Source organism: Conger conger, chromosome 12, assembly GCF_963514075.1.
Source record: "Conger conger chromosome 12, fConCon1.1, whole genome shotgun sequence".
NCBI classification, from domain to species: domain Eukaryota; kingdom Metazoa; phylum Chordata; class Actinopteri; order Anguilliformes; family Congridae; genus Conger; species Conger conger.
In genome coordinates this window covers 38,663,870-38,687,537 of record NC_083771.1, presented here as the reverse complement: position 1 = coordinate 38,687,537, position 23,668 = coordinate 38,663,870, and the positions used below count along the sequence as shown (strand labels likewise).

At 39.8% G+C, this 23,668-nt stretch overlaps 1 protein-coding gene across 3 annotated transcripts in view; it reads left to right on the top strand.

Moving 5' to 3' along the window:
• The first annotated feature begins 865 nt into the window (after positions 1-865).
• The window catches only part of arl15b (ADP-ribosylation factor-like 15b), a 98,115-nt gene continuing 75,312 nt past the window's right edge, over positions 866-23,668 (top strand). For 2 of the 3 annotated variants that reach the window (XM_061263088.1, XM_061263090.1), the window contains exons 1-2: positions 866-1,262; positions 8,871-9,092. In XM_061263088.1, coding sequence (XP_061119072.1) covers positions 9,036-9,092 — 57 coding nt within the window. In that variant the 5' untranslated portion in view covers positions 866-1,262; positions 8,871-9,035. The remainder of the gene's footprint in view (positions 1,263-8,870; positions 9,093-23,668) is intronic. The other variant, XM_061263089.1, reaches the window with a different exon arrangement.

Below are 23,668 nucleotides of genomic sequence, written 5' to 3'. Positions count from 1 at the left end.
TAGGTTAACTTACTTTCAAATGTGTATTGTTTTATCTTTGAAATATTGTTATACGTTTTTATAAATGTATTGTATATAAAACTGCACGCATATCTTTTGTTATATTTGTTTTACGTTTATTTGTTTGATGCCCTGTACTGATTTGTTTCGTTCACCGGGTGAAAATGTATGATAACTTGGTTCTCATTGTCCTGCCCTGTTTATATAAATGTAAAAATGAAACCAAACAATTCAGATGGAAGAAGCCAGGTAAAGAGAGTTAACAGTGATCACTTTTACTTGATCAATTAGTAACTAAAATCGACGCTGTGGTTCTCTTCGCTAATATACTTAGCTAGGTAAATGCGCTTGTAGATGCTTCAACTGGCGGATTGTAGCCTGAAGTACATTTATTGTGAGAAAGTATGTGGCTTGCGAAAATGACATTATCAACGCATTTATACTTAAAATGGTTAAAAATGGTCAACAAACGAAATCTAACGGCGTTTAAGAATTCTGATGGGCTAAACGTGAAGTAGCCTACGCTAGCGTTAGTTGGTTTAGTTACATAGCTAACTGCTAACGTTAGCTAACCTATTTAACTTGATATTAGCCTACAATTGCTGCTTCAGGTTTTCAAACTTCCACGTTCTGAGGTTTATCTAATGTATTATACAAATTCGTTAAGACTTTATCTAATTAAATAAATATAAAAAAGATACAACGTAGTCATATGTACAACATATTGTACACGTGAAGTTTCCCCCGGTCATCAAGAAGGAAGCTATCAAAATAAAGCAGTAGCATGTACCCTGCTCACGTGTCAAGTGTTTCATTCACTATGGCTTCACAGCTGATGGAGTTGCGTAGTTTACCACGTGCTTGATCAGATGACTGCGCGACGCAAAAGAAAAGGGGGTTTTCATAGTTCCTGTAAGATTGTGGCTATTTTGTTTAACCAAACACGGAATTTTCGTGATCAAAGTAAATTGAAGCCTAAAAACACCCGCGCTAAAATGGCAAGAAGATTATAACTGGCAGGGGTGCAGTACAGTTACATAATCAAGATTGCAGGCATATCGAAACCAGAAGCACAAGGAATTATTATATAGACTTTATATTGTCCACTTGGAAGGCGGGGAATACAAAGCACCGTGTAATCAATACAGCATTTGAATGCATCCGTTATTCACAAACTATTCAAAAAAGAATCCACTTTGCCAGTACAACTTCATCTTTTGGAAGAAATCGACAATCTACTAACGCAGTACATGGATTATCTGGTATGGAACTTTGTTTCACTTGCACTGATATTGGCTTGCTAACTCACTAGCTTGTTATTTATTTTCAGTGTTGTGGAGCTGTTAACCCACTGACTTGACGAGCAAATTGGCTCGGGCTGAATATTGTGGGCTTCCTACTTATGTGTCACAGTCCTGTTCAAGGTCTCAGTTTGATTTGTGCATTTATGAAATGTAGTACCGTATGATATTTTTGTGGTTTCTATTGAGCTAGCTCTGGCTACATTAGCACTATATGTGTTACGTTGATCTGCACAGAGACGCCTACCTGTAACTGCAACCTTACATAGGGAAAAGCAAGACCGCATCTTATGCATGGGTGATTTTGAATTGTAACCCCAGGCACGAAAGCGGGAAGCTTCCGAGTTAAAGGGATTTTAATGTGAACTTCAATGTATAACTAATTTGATCCTATCGTGATGGTTGCAATGGTGCAATGAAGTGTTTGATGATAAAGATAGGTAAAATTGGTCTTGTACTCCTTGGTAACCTGATTTTATTGAAATTTGGGAGAATTTCTTTCTATTCTATATATTCAGAAATTCTAGCATTATATTTTTGATGAATTTTTCTCTTGATTTGTTTGGTTCCATATTTATAAAAGCGTTTTGGTATACCAGTCATAGTGGGGGCTTTTATTTGATTTATTTGTTAGTTAAACTAGGTTATCATTGCTGCTGGAAACGAGCCTGCAAGACATTGCAAAATATTAGACTTTTTGTTTATTTATGTAAGCCAAACATGTACAATAACTTGTTTGTGCAATTTTTTAAAGAGGCATTCTCTTAAACCATTCAAAAGGTTCCTTATCTTTTAGAATTGGCTATTGAATAGTAAAGATAATGATAAACCGTGATTGTAATGTCCATGTCTTTCTAAATCCCAGTCCCCTAACAGGGTCACTGGGGGCAAAGGACCTGTTAGGGAGGTCTGTATATTTTCAGTGTCCAGTTTCCTTTTAAGTAAACAAACCTCTTTCTAATCCTCTTTCTAAGATTGGTGGGTAGTCTGGCCTCAAGGATTCCATGGCATTCCTTACATTTTCCTGTGTGAAAATGTTTTTTATAACAGTTTCATACTTGTATTTAGTTACCCATAGGGTGCCTGTGAACTAAAAATGATGAACACCAGTTGACCTGGAGCTTCCCTTCCAACAGTCTGTTATGTGAAACTGTTTTTTGTTTGCGCTTTTTTGTGCTTTGATGCCCCTAGGCATCAAAAGGAAAATGCTGTTTCCACTTCTATAAATAAATTCCCTGTTGTTTGCGACACTCCCTTGGAAAGATTCACATTCACACATACAGAAGGGAGTTAACACAGTGGTCACACTGAACCATACTGGAGAGAGGTGGCGTTATCGGATTTTTTTGGAATGATCTGATCGAAGACAAAGGGTAATACCATTCTTTGCTTAATGATTCAGATTGACCCCTTCAAGGTACATATTAATTAAGTTGCATGCATTTAGCCTGTGATGAAAGAGTGCAGACTGTGTTTTATTCTAATTCTTGCCAGTCTTTTCCATTCCATTTTATCTAAAGAGATTGAAGATCTGTATAATTTACGGAAATGATGTCCTGTACATTAGATGAGCAATGTAATCAATGGCACTTTGTCAAAGTGCTGAGGAGTGGGCATCTCTCCCATCTCCTAATGATGCAATATGCCAAGACATGATAATGTGGCCGACCTTTTTGAAGCCCTTAATAAAATGGATGGAAAAGAATGTCCATTTCTAGGTTGAGGTGCCTGTACTGAAGTTGCCTGTCAAACTATAGCTACTTGTTCAGCCACTGAAGATCATTTAACCATGTTCCTACAAAGCATGTGAACCAGTTCTGGTATGAAGTCCAACATAATTATTCTATGAAATTGCGCTAGATGCAATGGCACCATGCACATATATATCACCATGCACTGCATTATTTGTTTCACAAACACTGGGTCGTACGATTCGCAAGGTGCTTACAGCATTGTAATGATATACACCAAGGGTGCCCAATCATGCCATTGGGGGCCAAGAGCCCAAATAAACTAGTTATATTAGTGTTTGCATTCGTGCCTCAAAAGGAGGAGTGCAAATGTTATCATTGGCATTGAAGCGACAGGTAGGAGTGGATTAAGAGGTAGGAGGGGGACCATTTTAAGGTAGGGATTTTGGTGTACAATAGGGTAAGCTGATGAACCTGAAAGCCAACTGTCAACTCCTGAGAGGTCCAGAGAAAATAAAGAAACCAACAGATATTGTGTAATGTATGCTTTGCATCAGCTTAGGTGAAATGTCCTTCTTTGGGGAAGATGCAACTTCACAAAGATGTTCAGTGATGGCAGTAATTTAGTCTTTACAGTATATAGCAATTTTAGGCATTCTGGGTCTTATTTGCATATTATATGTCCTCTAACAGACATATTTCTGTAATTGGTTTAATCTGCTGGAAAACCTCCAATAGCACTAGGATGGTTTATTTTCTTTCCTGAAATTGATAACCTGAAAAAGTATTGCTTTGTAATCATGTTAATGATGATTTCTGCTGCTAGGAGAATGCTAGATGAATGCTGGCCAAACAAACTATTTTGGCTCGAGTCCCCCTGAACAAGAGCATTTGCTAAATGTCTAAAATGTAATGTACTGATTAAACGACCATTTTCTTTGCTCTTAAAGCAGTGGACCTGTAAAAAGACAAACCTACAAAACTTGAGGCTCTTTATAGTTCTGCAGGCGGCCTATTTCGCACTCAGCCGCTGTGGTTGATTTCCTTTGTGGTACGCACCAGGAATACATTTAATGCTCTGAAGCTATTAAAAAGTAAGCTTTTAACATATTTAAATTGTGTGTCATTTCTATAAGCGTTGTGTGTATTAAGGCCCATGGAAGTAAAGGGACATTGCAAGTGAACAGAACTTTTCTCCAGGTAAACCATGAGAAGGATCAAGGAGTGGATCTTGGCCTACTGCGGTTGCTATAGTTTTTCCAGTAAAAATATGACACGTTTATTGTGCTATTTCATTTGTCATAGCAGGTTTTGCAGTGGGGTGGGCGTGGAGGAAATCAAGTGCATTTCACTATTTCCCAGGTTGAGCTTGAGATGACATATCACCATGCAGCATGAGATGTCCTTCAGACAAGCCAGAATGCACTGTGTGACCTGAGTGTCAGATGGAGGAAAGGAGGGTATTGTCCGCATAGTGGTGTAATACATCATGGGAGGAAATGACAGACCCCTGACATTAAATGTAAAGAGTGAAGAAGAGGCAGCCAAACATTACTGGCATTATTGGCATTTTGGCAGATGCTTTTATCCAGCGCGACGTACAATTGATTAGACTAAGCAGGAGACAATCCTCCCCTGGAGCAATGCAGGGTTAAGGGCCTTGCTCAAGGGCCCAACGGCTGTGCGGCTCTTATTGTGGCTACACCGGGATTAGAACCACCGACCTTGTGTGTCCCAGTCATTCACCTTAACCACTACGCTACAATGCGCTTCTAACATGGAGCGTTGAGGGACTCTGGTAGGAAGCTCAGAGTGACGAGACGAGCCATCCCAAGGAACCATAAAGGACCCTCCAGCGACCGAGGATTCAGTTCGCTTGAGAGCTGCTGCTAAGGGTGTGGTCAGGGTGGAGAAGAAGGGTTCAGATCTGCAGCTCCAGTATGTTTATTGATCATAATGGTCACATTCATTTCAAAGACAACCAGTCTAATGAAGTTCATGCAAGCCTTGTTTGAGTAGAGTGCAATGTGGTTTCTTGCCTTACGTTTGCGTTTTGCACTAATGGGTGGAATGATTTGTTGGCTGAAGAACCTGACATTACACATTGTGTGTTTTTTCAGCCTGCAGTGTTTCCTTCAGACTCTGCATGGGGTTTGCAATGAATGCATTACTTTCATCCTGTGAAAACTGGAAAATCTATATCCCAAAGATCCCCTGTGGCTTTTCAACATTAATTGAGACAAAAAGTCAATACACAGTTCTCTTTCCCAAAGGTTAATTATAGTACATTTCTGGCACATCAATGTGTAACATTTTTCAATTATATTTTATCAGTGAGACACATTCACATTGTAAGATATTGTTTATTTTATTGTGTCCTGTGAGGTCCAACATTAAGTGCCTATTTTCCTGATGAGGTCACTCTGCAAGCTGAATAACACAGTCCTGTGTAGGTCCTTCAGAATAATCAATATTTTGCCTGCCCCAGAATGGCCCTACACAATGTTATGCAGTTTGTGAACTCCCAATTACTCATCCTGGTTTCAGGACTTGCACCATTATTTTACATCATTATAGAATCCATCCCATGAACAGTCAATGTAAATAACCATAGCTGAAAAGCCAGTAGGCATTTCCATTGCAAGTTCTTCAAAAGAAATGTGGCTTTTTAGAAAATATTGAAGACAATGTATGTAATGGAATCTAAGGCTTTGTGCACCAGCATTTGAAAGTTGCCATGCATTCAAATGGCAAAAAGTGAACAGACAAGAGTAGCTCAGTTTTTCTTTGGCTTGTACACATGGCAATTTGATACATATAACCAGAATTCTTCCTTGCACAAGGCATTAGGAATTGAGCCTAATGCTTGTGTGATAATGAACATAAAAAGCTTCATTTATTAAAGCCTGATTATAAATGCCCTTCGCTCTTGTGTGAAACAACACCGTCACTGGTTTCCCATTTGGAAATTCAGTACCTAAGACAAAATTATATTTTAATTTGAATGTCCCTTGCACATTTGTCTGCATCGTAGCAGTACTGATAACTAATAAAACCTTGAGCCATATTAAGATTCATCATTATATTAAATTACACTGCAGTTTTTCATATTAAATGTTTGAAAGGAGTTACCTGACTGGCATGACGCCATACTTTTTAAAGGCATCACATCCTGTGATATTTCCATAATTCCAGGAAACAAAACTCAAGATTTGTATGAATATTAATATGTATCTGGTTTTACAACGTTGTAGCTTTTCGACATTTCTGTGGCCTGATATTATTTGTTATTATTAATAAAGTTATGATATTAATTGGGAACCCAGCTAATTTCATATTTTTTTGCAGTTGTGAGACCCCATGGAGACCCTCGCAAGTAGTTTTTCTGGAATTTTAGAGCGTGGTTAGTTGGCGGGGTTTCAAAAACAACATCCGTCCCAGATTGACCCAGACAATAGTGTTGGGTGAAACCATTAAACCAGCCATTCCTCACATGGATCTGGCCTGAGAATAACAGATGGGATTTCAGCATGAAACCATGAGGTCAGTTGTTGTATGAATTAGAGTTGGGATTTGTGTGCTGGCATAAACTTCCCAGCATTGTCAGTTGGAATGACATTGCTTGTGCATAGAGTGAGCTGGACTGAGGAATGTTACAGGGTTACAGGGTGACCTGTAACCCCTGGTTCCATTGACACCCAATGTGTCCATAGTTGTATCTGAAACATTTAAAGTTCTTTATTATTAAAGCTAGAAATATACAAAAACTGGATTCTGCTTTGAATTTACAACCCTTCGTTCCTGCACGCTGAAGGAGTCTCACCTGGAAGAATCATTTTGAATCTCTGAATTGTTCGAGGATTAACTCTGTGTCATGGGCTTCAAATGATGGCAGTATGATGTTTATTACACATTACGGGAAATGTAGCCAAATGCCACATGCTCTCTTCTCTTAAATGCAGCCTCTACTGCAGCCATGGTTTGTTAGCAATCTGTGCGTTTTACTCCTTCAATTTACTGAATCCCATCAAGACAACGGCAAGAAAATGTATATCTTGATATGCATTTTCCGCTTATGCTAACTGCTGGATGAGGATTCCGTGAATATCTTTACCTGTGTTGTGATACTTACTGTGATATATGAATTTATCAGATTCTGTAATACAGGTTAATATTCAGATAATTCAGAGAACCGCACACCAGATGAGGAACACCGATGGGAAGTGAAAGTCAAAGTTGCTGCTTGTGTTGGCCGTCGGCATCAATGTGATACAATCTTTACTGGATTCAAAATCATTCACCTCCTTTCGTTTCCATCCAACAGCTTTGTCCTGGTCCTTTTTGAGGCCAAAGGCAGTACTTTCCAGGGTACTTTTTAGCAGCAGCCGTTTGCGTTTTGCAGTCAATTTGAATTAGGTTAATGTTATACTTCCGGCCCTGTTCGGTTGACCAGACTTTTTGGTTTCCTGAATTTCAGATCTCTTGGAGTTCTAATGTAGCCTATATACAGTGCATATCTCATTGTATCACAGTAAAGGTTAACTTGCATCTTGCAAGGGCCAGTCTAAACTCTTGAAGATTATTTACACAAATTGTTGCAGAATATTTAGTGTTTAAGTGAATCTAAGATTTAAGTGTGTCTCCCCAAATTTTGTTTGTCCTACATTTGAAGGACCCCCCCCCCCCCCCCCCCAATTATAATTGTGTCCTCTGTCAAAGAAAAGTACAAAAAAAAGGTTTTAGCTTCAGTATATCCTTGATATAAATCTAAGAAACATGCCAACCGTAATACTGAAATAAAGAAACAGACCCCAGTGATCTAATACAAAGTGCATTAGACATATTGCATTTTAAATCTCACTGATGTCTCATGTCTCCAATCTCATTTGATTATCACTGCCTTAAAGATATGTTTGCACCTTGTAATGACAAAGATCAACTAATTAAAAAAATTACATTATTAGCAACGGTACTGTTACTTATTCTACAATTTTGGTAATTATAGATAAATGCTTTCCTATTTATCATTTGCAAGAAAATTATTTATATCTTACTGTACCAGTGAAGTGAATATCTACTGGAAAACCGGAATGGGCATTACCAGTCTCAGAGAAGACTCCTCTGCTCAGTGCTGGTCAATGAACAGGAGAAGGGTGTTATTCTATTGTTTTAAAATGTCTGTCATGTGTAGTGTACCTAAATGTTTATTAAATGAATTTATCCTGGCATGGATCACTGTATGCCTGGCGTTATCTTGGTTTTGTTTTCAGTCATCACGATTTCAGTAAACGGCTATTTTGAGTTAAAATTTTTCACTGGGTTTTCCTACATTAAAAAAAAAAAAAAAATCTATCTTGTGTCTGGAGTTTACTGACACCTACTGCAGATGTATAACTTCTGAGGGCGATCAGTAACTTCTGTGTTGATGAACTGGTCACTTATTTTTGCTACATTCAATCCATGACTTGCACTTCCAGTTTTACCCTTGACTCGTTGAGCAGTAATGGTACATAAGTTCAAAATAATTTCTGACAGAGCACTTGTAAAAAATGCAGTCATCCTGTTTGTGCATGTGTGCGAGGGGGTGGGGGGAGACAGGCACGCACGGAAGATGCTCAGAGGACCAACAAGAATTAGTCTAGCACAACCTGTGAATCAGATCCTTGAACATATGTGGTATAGGACCTGACCTTGTAGATGTGCGTTTATTGTGCATAACAGTCCAATACATTTTTGTTCAGGTTTACAGAGCACTAGTCAGAAAGTGATGATAGTAAAATAATAATAATAATTTGTTATGTTTTTAAATAGATATTTCTTTACATTTGTTTTGTAGTGAGAGCAGATTTTCTCTTTTCCCCCTTTCTCTTTCTCTTAGTTCCTGTCTCAGATGAAGTTGAGGACTACTGCATGTCTTTTGCTGCACTGGGTCTCACATTGAAGTGCGATTGCCTCCCTGCTGTTCTCTCTCTGCCTTCCCCCTGGCCCTGTTCAATTACCCTGGCTGGCTTGTTTGTTGTTGGGGGTAACGCTGTTGCCGTGGATGATGTCTGAGTGCATGCAGCTCTCGTTTGCTCTGTGCAGGATTGGCTTTTTCACGGTAAGGATGTGTATTGTACACAGTTTGCCGATGTCTTCTTATGTGGTTGTGTTTTATGACTGATTACTTTATTGTTTAATACACTTAACATCCTGTCTTTGCTCCTGCTTCGCGAGTTATTTTGGCATGCTTCTGCGTGTTGTGGAAGTGTTTGTTCTATTTGGGTAGACTGCAATGTCACAAACGATGGAGGCATGGGTTGAATAATTGAGAGGAAACGAAACGCTATCATTATGAATCTTGAGAAGTAGGCTAAAAGCTATACATATAGCTTTATTGTTTCTGTATTAAATTGACCCAAAATATATATATATTTTTTGAGATGTGAACAAAGCTTTTTTTTTTGTAATTGTGCTTTTAGGCTCTAGAAATATTTTATTGGTGTCATTGATGTCAAATAACCATGAAATATAGCGACTGCGAGTTTGTGTTGAAATATTTTTCCAGCTATGTGTAAGTGCACTTGATGGAGACCACAAAGATACTGCACTCAGCTATGTTTAATATTCTGAAGATGTACACTAAGCAACTTGCAAAATGTCTGGTTGCATTTACATATGTTTGCCATATTTCTGAGCTAAAGAGCTCATTTAACTCCTGTAAGTTTAGTTGGATGTGGGTGTTTTTTTAAGCAATAATTTAATTCTGGCAACTGAAATGATTGTAGTTAACATGGATAGATTGGCATATATATATAAATTTATATATATATATATATATATATATATATATATATATACACACACACACACACACACACACACACACACACACACACACACACACACACACACACACACACACACTATTATTTGATTTTGGACACAGCCTATGTCTTACTTACCTAACTTCCCATTTCCAAGGAAATTTGGAATAACATGATGGCAGTTTTCCAATCATTTGTGTCATTTTGAGACTGCTGCTACTGATGGCACGGAAGTGAGATGAAAGCTGGTTGGTCTCATTGAAATGCCACAGGAAGTAAAGGTGACACTATGGTAAAGATGAATTCCCTGTGTTCTAGAATTTTTGTAGCATTGTTTGTTGACTTGATGTGGCAGTACAAGTCTGAACACTTTCAAATTGATACGCGTCATTTGGTGAAGAATGTTGCTACAACATCCGCTTTCAGGAAGAACTGGCTGTCAGGTGTGTCTGCTGGTAGGAAGGAGACCTTGTTTTCATTTCGGCCGATTGGTATAAATCGTGGTCAAAATGTAGTTTATGTGTTTATTGTGATACCGGTGAGTGACTTAAAAAGGGAGAGATGAGTGTATTTTCGCCATGTTATGTTTGCGGTTGGATTGAAATGGCTAGAAGATTTTTTAGGTGGTCATTTGGTCATTCAAAACGTACAGGCTCAAATCTGTTTGAGCTTAATTTAAATGGCACATTATTCAAATTATTATTTTTCAAATGACAATATGCTTCACTGTACACCCTGGCATAAAACCACACAGCAAGCAACAGGTGACAATGGCAAGGGGGAAAAAAAAAATCCCTGGGTGGCATTTCAGGGCTGTGTTGCCAATAAACATGGCTTTGACTAGAAATAAGCCTGCTTGAAGTGACCTTTGTGGGACAACCTGAAAAGGTCAACAAGGCCGATTTGTTTATTATGTTGTTCTAACCATATTGGACCACAACAGCCTTCTGACACTTGACATAGAATGTGCCATAATCCCTTGCTTTGTTTCCCTTGCCTATGTCTAGGTTCATTTGTTATTGAATGGTAAACTTTATTTGCACCTTCTTTATTATAGAGAGAACAATTATGAGCTAGGATTTTAATGACAGATATTTAATTAGTCGCAATTAAGTTACATCAGACACACTGTACTTGTTTGTTAGCAATGAGTGATTTTAATGAGGATTAAAGAGTTTTTAATTGTAGAATAACACCAAAAATGAACGCATAAAAATAAGGATTTTCAGTGGATGCATAGTATTTCTAGAAGTAACATAAGGCACTCCCCACGTCACAGGAATCAAACACCACCTGTTGCAAGCTAATAATTACGAACTAATTTGCAATAATTACAAACTTTTGGCTCTTCTCACAGATCCAGTTAATCTTGGTCTGCAGTAGTGTAAAAAGTATTTAGGCTGTAGATATCCTGGCTCTTGGTGACAGGAGTTTATGCCTCTGATTAGACCTTTTCAGGCCTTAATTGCTGTGGCAATGGGGTGTAAAATGGCTGTTCTATCTTTAGATTTCCTTGCCTGAAATGCTGCACTTGTGCCCTCGTTTTCAGGTCACTGATCCTCATCTTTATTCAAAAGCTTATGGCATCTCAAAAGGTAGAATGCATAATTTATTCAGTTACTTAAAACTGCAGTAACAGAAAAGACAATCAGTTCATGGCTCAAGATAAAATTATAATCTGATTTAGAGTCTGTTACTATTTCAGATAATGTACTCTGTCTCAGACAAATGAGCACAGACTGAATATTTCAGTTGAGTTGTGTCATCTGTTAAAAAAAAAAAAAACAAGGCTATTTAATGAGATTGTAAAAATACAGTACATGGACAGTGGGACATTTTTTGTTCTCTATCCAAATACTTCAACTAACGAACTGTTGAAATAAAAAAGTACAGAGACTCAGATTTAATTTGAGGGTTTTTACATCCATATTGGGTGAACCATTTAGGAGTTGGTGCCACACAATTAGATGATTAGATAGTCGCATAAATAAGTAGGTCTAGTAAAGTAAAAATGTTCGTAATAAAGTGCTTGATTAGTGCAATGCAGTATTTTACATCTCATAAGACCCATAATATCATTTAGTTTCCATAAGTCCTTTTGGAGTCTCTAAATGTCATTTTGGAAAACTGCCTAGGCATAGCTTGGAAAAAAACAATGCCAAGTTCTATTTTTTGTGAGATTGTCATCAAATTTGCCAGTGAACTTGTCCAGTGGTGTGGCTGTGGCTCCAGCATGTTTCTAACTGCATCAGCCACAGCCACAATAATCTGCATCCGTACAAAAACTGAAAATATTTTCAGTGAGAATAAAGGCTTCCTCTGTCACTGTGTTTGGGCTTCTGTAGCCTTGATTTAGTAATATTTAGAGTAATTCTGATTCTTGGAAAACAAACCCAAGGGGTTACCTTTCACAAGAAACCAAGATTATGACTGTAGTCAAAAGGGTTCAACAATAATAATAATATAATTTTTGGTATGTCATTTTCAAGCTTGTGTCAAGGAAAGGGGTGATATTTAAGGGGTTAATATTAGACTGCCAAATGTAATGTACCAAAGCAGCTTTCTCAAAGCAAAATGCTATGCCATGTTAACTAAATAGCATTTTATACCACTTTCAGTCTAAGGGACTGGTCTTGCAACATTCTACACTATGAAGTCATAATACCCATAGCTTGGTTGCTCACCATATTTTGTTAGTTGAATTTTAATATTCCTGAATTCATTACAAGGAATGGGGCCAGTTGACTGTGTATTTTCCCTTCACTAACCCTGTTGTAGTACAACCTAGCTGTGGCAATGATACAACCTTTTCAAGGGTTTTGTAAACTTCCAGTAAAATTTTCCAAGAGTCTTTCCAGGAGTTGTGGTAGAATTTTAAGATGAATATCGTTGCCTTAATGTTGTATAAACACGTTGGTGGGTGTGGCATATTGCCAATTGTGCTCTTGCCTCGAGCATAATATTATTTGTGCAGAACAGCTGAGCTCCAACCAGGAACCCAGGCTTCCAAATGTGACCTCATTCCTTCTGCATGCTCCTCCATGTGCTACCCTGAGCAGTGAGGAAGGTGGCATGAAAGGGGCTGCTCACATTGTCAGAAGATAGAGGCCTGTTTAGTGGCCTCATCCCTCAATTCTGTGCTGTGAGCATGACAAGTAAATGCTTTTGATGTCAGATTATCTTTATGATACCAAGTATCGCTTTAGTATGTGTTTGTCCACTGTATAGGGAGAGCTTTTGGAACAGAGTGCTCTCTGAATACTCTTAAGTTTTTATTGAGACTTTACTGTGCTTAATTGCATCGTTTGGTTTGTGCACTTGTGCTTGAAGTGCCATAACATGGTTCTAAACTGCTAAATGTCGTATAAAAACATAGTTACTTCCAAGTTATGTTTCTAGGCTACACTCTGCCTGTCATTATCGCAGTCTGCGCATTACCCATTCACATCTCAGAATTTTATTGCGTTTGCGATACAGAGACCTAGGTCTTCAAAGGTAGTTTATATTGTTGTAGTTGGGGTGAGTGAAAAGTTAATAATTTAGCTGGTATGTATGGATTGAGCGAGTGGAACCATGAGGGATAGTATCAGGCATGCATTTCATCTGCTGGTGTCCTGTCGGAAGGGTACACATTTCTAACGACTGTTTCTCTGTTTCCCATCTTCAAACTTCTCTCATTCAGCTTCAAGCGTTCTCAAAAAAAAAAATCCTCATGCAAATATATGTTTTAATGATATTATCATGTTGGCTAGTAATACGGTATAATTTCAAAGTTTACCTTGACTGAGCACCTATGAATTGTTTCTGAAGTAGTCTTAAACAGGTTTTTATTGCGCAAAGTGCAAACAATACTACAGTTTCTTGTTTCAGGTGAAAATAGCAAAAAACAGTGCCACACAGAATATTTTGAATAAGTTGTGGTAAATTCACTTCTGTTGACTGGTTGATGGAGGCTAGTGACGAGAAGTGTTTGTGGGTGCTGTGGCTTGGACGTAGCACATTTCCGTGCTTTGAATGGCAGGATGTGAACGGCCTCTGCCTCCGTCCCAGGACATGAATATCCCACAGTTTCTAATAAAAGTCCTGCCAGGCCTGCTTCGATTCCACTCCCTGCCCAGGGCCTTCCTAAGGGCCAAACAGGATGCCATTCATAACAATTCTCTTTTCTCAGCCTCTTAATGCTCCTGGCTGCGTGGGAATACATGATTTGTTTGGGAAACAAAGAACAACTTCCTGTTAAGAAAGACAGGTTATTCGTCAGCGTTGAAAAACTGATGTCATGCCATTGTGCCATGGCTGGGTGTTTCTGAGCTGATTTTAGATATGTGCAAATAGCTATACCCCCAAAGAGTTCATTTTGCACATATGTTGGTGCTGCAGCAATTCCTCATCACAGATATGAACCCATAAATCTACAGCTCAGAACCATCGGTTGCACCAAGCTGACCGAATGGCATCGGGCTGTACTTTTTCCAGATGGGTTCACACCTCATGCACCTGCTTATGGTCTGGTCAGATGGACATGACGCACACTACTGTGCTGGCCCCATCTGTCCCCTGCCTCAGCCAAAAGCAATTGTAGAATTTACTGTAGGCCACATGGGGTCTTCTGCCACCTCCTCCAACTAGTCAAAGTCCAGCCTGAGCCCCCCCCCGGGCCTTCTGTTCCATGGTTGGGTTCTCATTGAAATGGTAAAAATATTGTATTTACTGTTTCTTTGTGGCCTACCAAGTATTTATCTTGCCTTTATTTGTGATCTTCCAGTGTTTTTAATGCCGAGGGGTGGGGGAAGACCGAGATGACAATTAAATTGCTTTTGTAGAACAACAATGGGAAATCACCCATCTTTATACAAAGCTTAACAGTAGCTTTGGCTGTTTATCCTCTAATCATTTTAATACCACGTGGGATGGTACAACCCCAAGCGCTTAATCATTGAGAAGAGATAATTCTGTTCATTCACTTAAGTATTCCTGCAAATGTGGAGTATGGTCCATGTTAATGCATAGGCTGTTTACTGCTGTGGTGGTATTCTACACCTTTTCAAAACTAATAAAATTCCTTATCTTGTGTTTTCTCCACACTTGTGTGGGGCCAGGTACACCTGAGCAGTGCACTGTTCATTAACCATGAGAAATGAGTTGTTATCACAGTCCCTCAGAGGCTTGCCCTCTCGGGAATGACTGTTTCATATCCCCTGTAAAGTGCCTCCATTTATAACTGCTCCAGTTCAAATGAATCGTGGCTAAAATCTTCTGATAATCACTTTTACTATGCTAGTACTGTGAATCGACCCACAAAAGGGTGGTTAGAAATAGGACGTTTTTAAAAACATGGTCATTCACTGGAATATTATTTTGCGTTAAACCATGCGCATGTGGCTGTGCCTTTGGGCTTTAATTTAAAGGAAGGGCCATGGTTAGCCTGTCTGACCCAGTTGAGTTCCAGTGTGTAGGACGCCCCAGCTTCCTGACCCACTGAGCCACATCCTCCGTCTGGCACATGTCCTGCTCCAGTACCGCGTAATGAGAACCACCATGCTGAGGGGGCCCACCTGCCTGCTGTTCCAATAAAATGCTTTCTAATCTGCTTACAGCCAGAGTCTGGAGGGGTAATAGGCTAGAAGGTGTGTGTGCTGTGTGTGCTGTGTGTGCTGTGTGTGCTGTGTGTGCTGTGTGTGCTGTGTGTGCTGTGTGTGCTGCGTGTGCTGCGTGTGCTGCGTGTGCTGCGTGTGCTGCGTGTGCTGCGTGTGCTGCGTGTTTTCTTGTGTGTGCCTGTGCGTGTGCTGCGTGTGCTGCGTGTGCTGCGTGTGTGCGTGTCTGCGTGTGTGCGCGTGTGTGTGCGTGTGTGTGCGTGCGCAAGTGCGGGTGTGTGTGCTGTGTGTTTTCTGGTATGTGTGTGTGTGTTGTGTGGGAGCAGGGTGTTTAACTCAGACCCAGCGGTTAAAATGGTTTGGCACTGCTGTCTGTCCACGTCTCTGGTCGTGACTACTACTGCCGCAGCCCGTCTGCTATGTCCCCAGACACTCACATGTCACCCCCCTGCTCAGCGACCTCCACTGGCTGCCTGTTCTGGCTCGCATCAAATGAAAATCCTTGGTGCTCGCGTACCAGGCAGTTAAAAGATCAGCCCCTGTATATATTCAATCGCTTATCAAGGCATATACACCAGCAAGACCCCTCCGTTCCGCCACTTCGGGCTGCCTGGCACCTCCCCCTCGCCACACCTGCAACTTCCCGGTCACAACTCCTGTCTGTTCTGTCCCCACGGTGTCCCCAAGCGCAGACTGAAGACTCACCTCTTCAGGCTGCACCTTTCCCTCCCTACCTCACCACCATAATTAGCCGCTGCCAACTGTGGTATGCTTGTTCGTAAGTTACATTACATTACATTATTGGCATTTGCCAGACGTACAGTTGATTAGACTAAGCAGGAGACAATCCTCCCCTGGAGCAATGCAGAGTTAAGGGCCTTGCTCAAGGGCCCAACGGCTGTGCGGATCTTATTGTGGCTTCACCGGGAATCGAACCGCCGACCTTGCGGGTCCCAGTCATGTACCTTAACCACTACGCTACAGGCTGCCCCCAGTTGATGTATTCTTCAAGGGTTCCATTTGTATCTATATGGTCACGCTAGGACTCGGAACCATACTGTCCTCTAGGGTCCTCATCAGACTTGTCCCTGTGTTCGATCTGCACTTCGTTGTATGTCGCTCTGGATAAGAGTGTAATGTAATGATTTTCCATCCAATATTAGGGGCCTCACACCTCATCTAGCCATGCCTGCTACAGTGGGCTCCAGAATATTGGCTCCCCTGACTGGCAATGCACAAAGAATACTGAAAAAAGATAAACGAAAGAAATGCCAACGTGCAAAAAGCACTGTACTTTATAAACGTTTCAATGGAAGCTACCAAAGTCAAAGTCATTAATTTAATAAAATCATAATCATAATTATTTGCACCCCTGGTTTAGTACTTGGTCCATCCACATCTGGCAAGGATAACAGCATGGTGCTTTTTCCTGTAATGGTTGTCAAGGTTAAGGAACATATTTGGAGGGATTTATGGACCATTTCTCCATGTAGGTCCTTGCAAGATGCTTCACATTCTTGTGTTTATGCATATCACCTGCCCTCTTCAGTTCAGCCCGCAGCTTTCTGATCTGATTGGCTTGAGCTCCGCCACCTCAGATGGCCATTACAGAACTTTGTTATTACGTAACCATTTCTGTGTGGATTTTGAGGTATGCTTTGTCCAACTACAGCCAAGTCTTAGCCTTGTGGTCGAGGCAACCAGATGCCTGATACTTGGTGGAATCCATTTTAACCAGTGCCCCTGGAACTCTGGAATTAAAACGGCTCCCAAACATCACTGACCCTCTACCATATTTCATACAGATGCTGTATCTGAACAAAACATTACATTTTGGTCTCATTTGGTCATTTAAAGTATGCTTGAACAAAGGTGCTGTGGTCAGAGAAGATCTAATTGAACATTTTGGTCTGATACTGCATTGGTATATTTGGTGTTGATGCATAACAAGAGATGCATACAAGAATACTTCATTGTATTTTCTCTTGTGGGTGTCTACAGAAGCATCTCTCCTGCATTGTGGCACATCAGTATAACATTTATTGAAAATTTGCAACCTGATATCGTCCAATTAATTGTGCTAATACTATATTCCAAACACTTTTGACATGCAAATCTTTTTAAACAAAATTGAAACGGGAAATGCACCAACGGAGACATTTTGGGGCTGCATTGTGCAGTATTTGGGTGCTACTTCCTTTAGAGAAAATAAAAGTTTACACAGGAATTGAAAATATTAGATTCCCAACAGGTTTTCACAAAATGTGCTTTTGGGAGTTTCTTGGAGAGTGAGTTCCTACTTTGTTCCTCTGTTGCCAAGCTTGTGGGTCCCCTTATAAATGTCCCCTGAGTATCATTAATCACATCTGTTTCCTGTTTTTTTTTTTTTTTACCCCCTTGCTGGTAAAGCAGTCCTCTCAGCCTTCAACCGCAATTGCCTAGGCAACAAGGATTAGGGGTACTTTGACGGTGGGAAGTTTCCATACCTGGGTATATATAATTAGGATGGGTCTCATTAAGAGTTTCCATTTTGCTAAGAGCTTGGGATAGACACTGTTACTTCAGTATTGTGAAGATGGATTCCAAAGCATTGTATCACCTCAGAATGATCAATATATCACATCTGGCTGTTGGACCATTTCCACGCAGATATTTCCACTCTGCGTGCAGGGAGTGGACTAAGAATGGAGCTCTGAACTCCTGAGAGTTAGCCTAGCTTATGTGTTGCTTTGTACATGCCAGATATGTATCAATCCATTACATTAGTTATTTAGTAACTTACACGTGATTAGACTAAGCAGGGCTAACCTGTGTATTTGTTTGTGATGTGCCTTTTTGGGCTGAAGTTTTTTGTTGAATTCTCTCCATCGCAGTGTTACAGTATGTCGCCGTAATGGCAGAAGTGCCACTTACTTTTCTGGATGGAATAATTCATCTGATGGCACTGAAGTCGTACAGTCAGGTCCATAAATATTGGGACATCGACACAATTCTCCTCTTTTTGGCTCTATACACCAGTTATACACCAATAACACACACCTGGCCATGGAACAGCTGAGCAGCCAATTGTCCCATTACTTTTGGTCCCTTAAAAAGTGGGAGGCACATATACAAACTGTTGTAATTCCTACACCGTTCACCTGATTTGGATGTAAGTACCCTCAAATTAAAGCTGAAAGTCTGCAGTTAAAGCACATCTTGTTCGTTTCATTTCAAATCCATTGTGGTGGTGTATAGAGCCAAAAAGATGAGAATTGTGTCGATGTCCCAATATTTATGGACCTGACTGTATATAGGGATTTCCTTTCTCTCCGGATAAAAAAGGATATTTTCAGTTCAGTGACATTTCTCTCCAAAATGTGAAGATGTGGCAATGGGCAGCTTTTGGCACACAGCTAATGCTCCGCTACCGACCTGCTGTTCCTGTCTGTCCTGGCAGAACAACTTTGTGTAAAATGTCAATAAAAAATATGTGGCGTTGCAGTATTTGCATTTTTTTGGACGGTTCATTTCTTTTGTCATCAGACCAGGTTGTAGTACCATGTGTGCTCCTTTTGGCAGGTTTTGAAGCTAAGCAGTTGTGTGTGTGGATAGTAACTGGAGGGGAGACCTCTAGGGAAATTTAGGCTGCTGCTGGAAGACTTGGTGGGCCAGTAGAGTTCAAATGGAACAAAATAAAAATCTAATTCTCGAGCACAGTGAAAGTTCTGCTTTCCCGGGAAAGGTCCTGTTTTTTCAGATGATACATTACACCATAGTACTGACTAGCTGTTAGATCCTGTTTTGCTTTTTTGAAGAGCAGTAGTTGTAATCTCTTTATTCTTCTTGCCCAAACATTCCCAAAATAGTTCTTAACATCTGCCCAACAGTTATCCCCTACATCTGACTGGCAACTGGCCCCCAGTCTTCCAGAAACATCCCAAGCTATCCGCTGCACTAGTGTGTGTGTGTGTGTGTGTGTGTGTGTGTGTGTGTGTGTGTGTGTGTGTGTGTGTGTGGGCACCTGCACAACTGGGAGGCCTCTGTCTCAAGACCTGTGGTCTGATGTTGCAGCTGAGAAACCACGGGCACTTCCTGTGAGCACATCCCTGTGGGTGGGGAGTGGGGGAGGATTTGCTGGAAGTGACATGCGCCTTCTCAGGGTCTGGTCCTCAGCAAGAGCTTAATTTCTCCATTAGCTGACTCACTGAGTCAACAAAGTCACAGAGAGGCCCGATACAATGCACTCCCATAGGTGACTCAGGTCCTCAGGAGGGAGACTGAAGCAGTATTGTAATGTGTTGAGATGGATTTGACTGACTGTCTCGGACCATACATGACAGGGTTAGACCCCTTCTCGCCTGCTTCCTGGCACAGAGCCTGTATGTAGGCATATAATATGCAGCTGGAGGGGAACATGAGCCTGTCATAGTGTACTCATGGGAGTTCACACACCTCAGTGGTTATGGCTTTTCATTAAGAGGTTGGCATTTGCTGGTATTGATTGTGATCATAAAGCAAGCTGCTTTTACCTCACATGCCTTGTAATGCCTAGGGGAGTGTTCTGTTGACTTTGGATGGTGTCTAAAGCAGGAGGGATTTAAACATTATTCATTTGCATTAGCTGTATTTTGGTGCCATCTAGTGGTGAGATGATTGCTGTTGTTTTGTAGGGGTCTTAGCTGCAGAATCACCTGGCTGTCAATAGCCCTACTGATCTATGCATGAAATAACAGCTATCTACACTGTGCTTATCTTCGATTTCTTTAGATATTAATAGTTATTAATAGTTATATAGTAGTTTTTTGAAAAAGAGGTAAACTGGCAATGAAAAATGTACTGAAAAAGAACTGAATCAATCATCAGCCAGAAAAAAAGGCCTTTATTTTTTTTCTGCAAAGAGCAAGCCAGTTCCTCATGTCTCCTAATGTCTCACACTGTGTAGAGACTACTAAGCAGAAAAATAAACAAGTGTTGAACATTGGTGTCATTGAAACCTACTGAAGCAGCATATGTGTTACCTTCAGAGATCCCTCTAATTGCACACTAGTCTCTAGAGTTTGCAAAGAATGGTACAAATAACAAAAAATAATCCAGTGAGCAGCAGTTCTGCGGACAAACGCCTTGTTAATGAGACGTCAGAGGAGGAAGGTCAGACTGATCAAAGCTGACAGGAAGGTGACAGTAACACAAATAACCACACATTACAACAGTGGTATGCAGAAGAGCTTCTCTGAACACACAAGGCATCATAACTCTCTAAAGTCTAAAAAATAAGTAATAAATACCTAATGGAGTTCTTACTGAGTATATAAGTGTCAGTGCTTATTCTTCTCACGCTGTGACTATGAGGAGTGCAATCATGTGTAAACATACTGTGTATTCACTGGGCAAGAAAATCAGATACCAGAGTTCTGACTATACTATAAATGCAGAATACCAGTGTGTAGGTTTTATGGCATTTAGCAGACGCTTATCCAGAGTGACACAGGTTACATTTTTTTATAAAATATAGTCCATTTATACAGCTGGATATTGACAAAAGCCATTGGTCATGGTTGGATACCTTGCTCAAGGGTTGATTATTGAGGTGGGCACTTCTTGGGCAGTGGGTACACTTTACTCTTTTCACAAGTCAGCCTTGGTCTAATCTGCCCACAAGACCCTTTTCTGTTGGGTTTTTTTTTTTTTAAGCTACTTGGCAAACTGTAACTTGGCCATCCTGTTTTTTCAGGTGACAGTGTAGCCACTGTAGATATGTTCATGAAGTCTTCTGCAGAGAGTAGTCACTGACACGTGGGTGGAAAACCAGGTGTAGGGGGACCTCACCTTCCCTGCATTTTGGAAATCCATATACTCCACAAAATAAGGTAATGTCGGTGTCCTTTTCACCGCAAGGGTCCAGCAAACCAAATGCATTATAATAATTCAATTCTAAAAACGTGCTCACTCTGAGAAATGTAGATAGAATGTCCATTGTGAATGTCCTCTGAAGGAATTATCATTGTTATCCGTTTTGCTGTGGCATACTTCTACAGTATTTTTCCATAGGAATGCTATTATCTACGTTTTGTATAGAAGATGAAGAGCCTGCATACAAGCTTATCTGATCAGTATCAGTAACCCATTTGCACAGTAAAGGCGTGATCCCCATCTGTTTGCAAAAAAATATAGTATAACTTCAGCTGAACCTAGAACCAGCTAGTGGTATGGTATTGAAATAAAATCATTTTAGCTAATGACATTACATTTCCAACATTGTATAGATTGTTAGGCTTTCATAAAGCAACACAGCATTATTTTGCCTGCCTAACGAAACTGTGGGATTGTCAATACACACACTGATACATTTTACAACAAATTTTGCGATGCCTATGACTTTTTTGGGGGGACATCCAAGCCATCTCTCGGAGTATTCTCAAGTGAATATCACATTAGAGAGCATTTTCATCAACGTGACCCCATTTTATATGAGTGATCATCTAAATATATTCTCAAAATATTGTATTATTTTTCAGTTTGCTTATAAATATGGAGCAAACTTGCTTTTGAATAATAAATAGCATGTGAAATTGTGTAATGTGTGTTTGACTTGTTGCTGGGGGTTGGGTATTTGACAAACACGTCAGTTGACCTCAATGAATATATTAGTCTGCAAATGTTATTTTTGTAATTATTGTACTTATTTTTACAATCCTTTTGACCTGTTGCTATCTGAGGAGAGAGGTAGGGGAAGGGTGACAGGTGGGGGAAGTGCAAATACTATTTTTCAGGATTGTATACTTTAGTAAGCAAAATACAGTATTTTACGTGTTATAAGACCCATAATATAATTTAGTTTCCATGTGTCCTTTTGGAGTCTCACAAAACAGAATGGTCATTTTTGGAGGTATTGTCATCAAATTTGTAAGGAGATTTGTCCTGTGTTTTGGCTGTGGCTCCACTGTGTTTCTAAGTGTGCCAGGCACCACTACAATAATCTGTGTACAATCAAACTCAATACAAACAAATATTTTCAGTGAAGTCTTCCACTTCCCCTGTGTTTGGGCTTTTGTAACTTTTATTTAGTTATATTTAGAGTAATTCTGACCTAAGGGGTTACCTTTCAGAGAGATGAGGATTATGCGTATTGTCAAAAGGGTTCAAGAATAGTAACCATTTTATTTGTATTTCTTGTGTCAAGAAAAGGGGCGATATCTAAGGGGTTAATATTAGACTGCCAGATGTAATGTACCAAAGCAGCTTCCTCAAAGCAAAATACTATTGGCAAAACGGCTGTGTAAATAGTCCCCAGCTTTACAAATACATTGACCATTCCCGTGTGTAATTCTGACCCCAAAGAGTTACCTTTCAGAAGGCACCAGGATTATGCATGAGCCTTGAGCCTTGAGGCTTAGTAGTAATAGTAATAGTAGCCATTTTACTTTGGGTATGTCATTTTTAAGCTTGTGTAAAGAAAAGAGGCGATGCTTAGGGGTTATCCTCCTGAGACCCAGGAGACATTTTGAAATAATACAAGTGTGGGGGACAAAAACATGTTGCAGTGAAAATATTTTCAATATATACATTTTATTTAATTTTAATTGAATGTTGTTATGTTAAAATAAATACTGTGTAGGGCTCAGGGAAGCCAAAGTTCCATGTCCTTGTTTGAGCATGCACAGTTTCAGGAGGTTAAATATTCTCAATATTTGTAGTAAAATGATTTTTGCAAAGAAAACATAACTTTGGTCGATGGCACATCAGCTTAGTAAGCAAGGCATAATCATTCAGCTTAATATTTTACTAAAAAGAAAGCATATTGCAAGCCTATGTGAATGGCAAACATCAGGTTTTATTTGACAAACAGTCATTTCGGTTTTGTACTGTGTCCCAGTCTGACCTTGTCTCACTGCAGATCTTTTTTGTTGCGCCAGTGTCTTTTCACATTTATTCATAACAAGAGCAAATAAGATAAAGTGAATTCCTTTCTACACATGACTCTCTATCAGAAGTATTTAGTAGTGACCCAACAAAACCCCTCTGCAAACAATCCATTCATTATGGCTAATTCAGTCCATGAAATCTGTCCTGCTCTTTCATCTCAGTGAAAATACAGCCATTAAAAGCCCATTGTACCCGAAACACTTGAACAGTTGTGAAACTTTTTTTTTTCTTCTTATATTTTTATTTGGCTACTTAAAAAAAAAAATGAGGCTATGCGTTGCTGAGATATTGATAAATTGATTACTTTTAAGAGTTTCTTCCTATATTGACGTTTGCATGTTTTTCTTGTGTTCAGACATGAGAACATTATG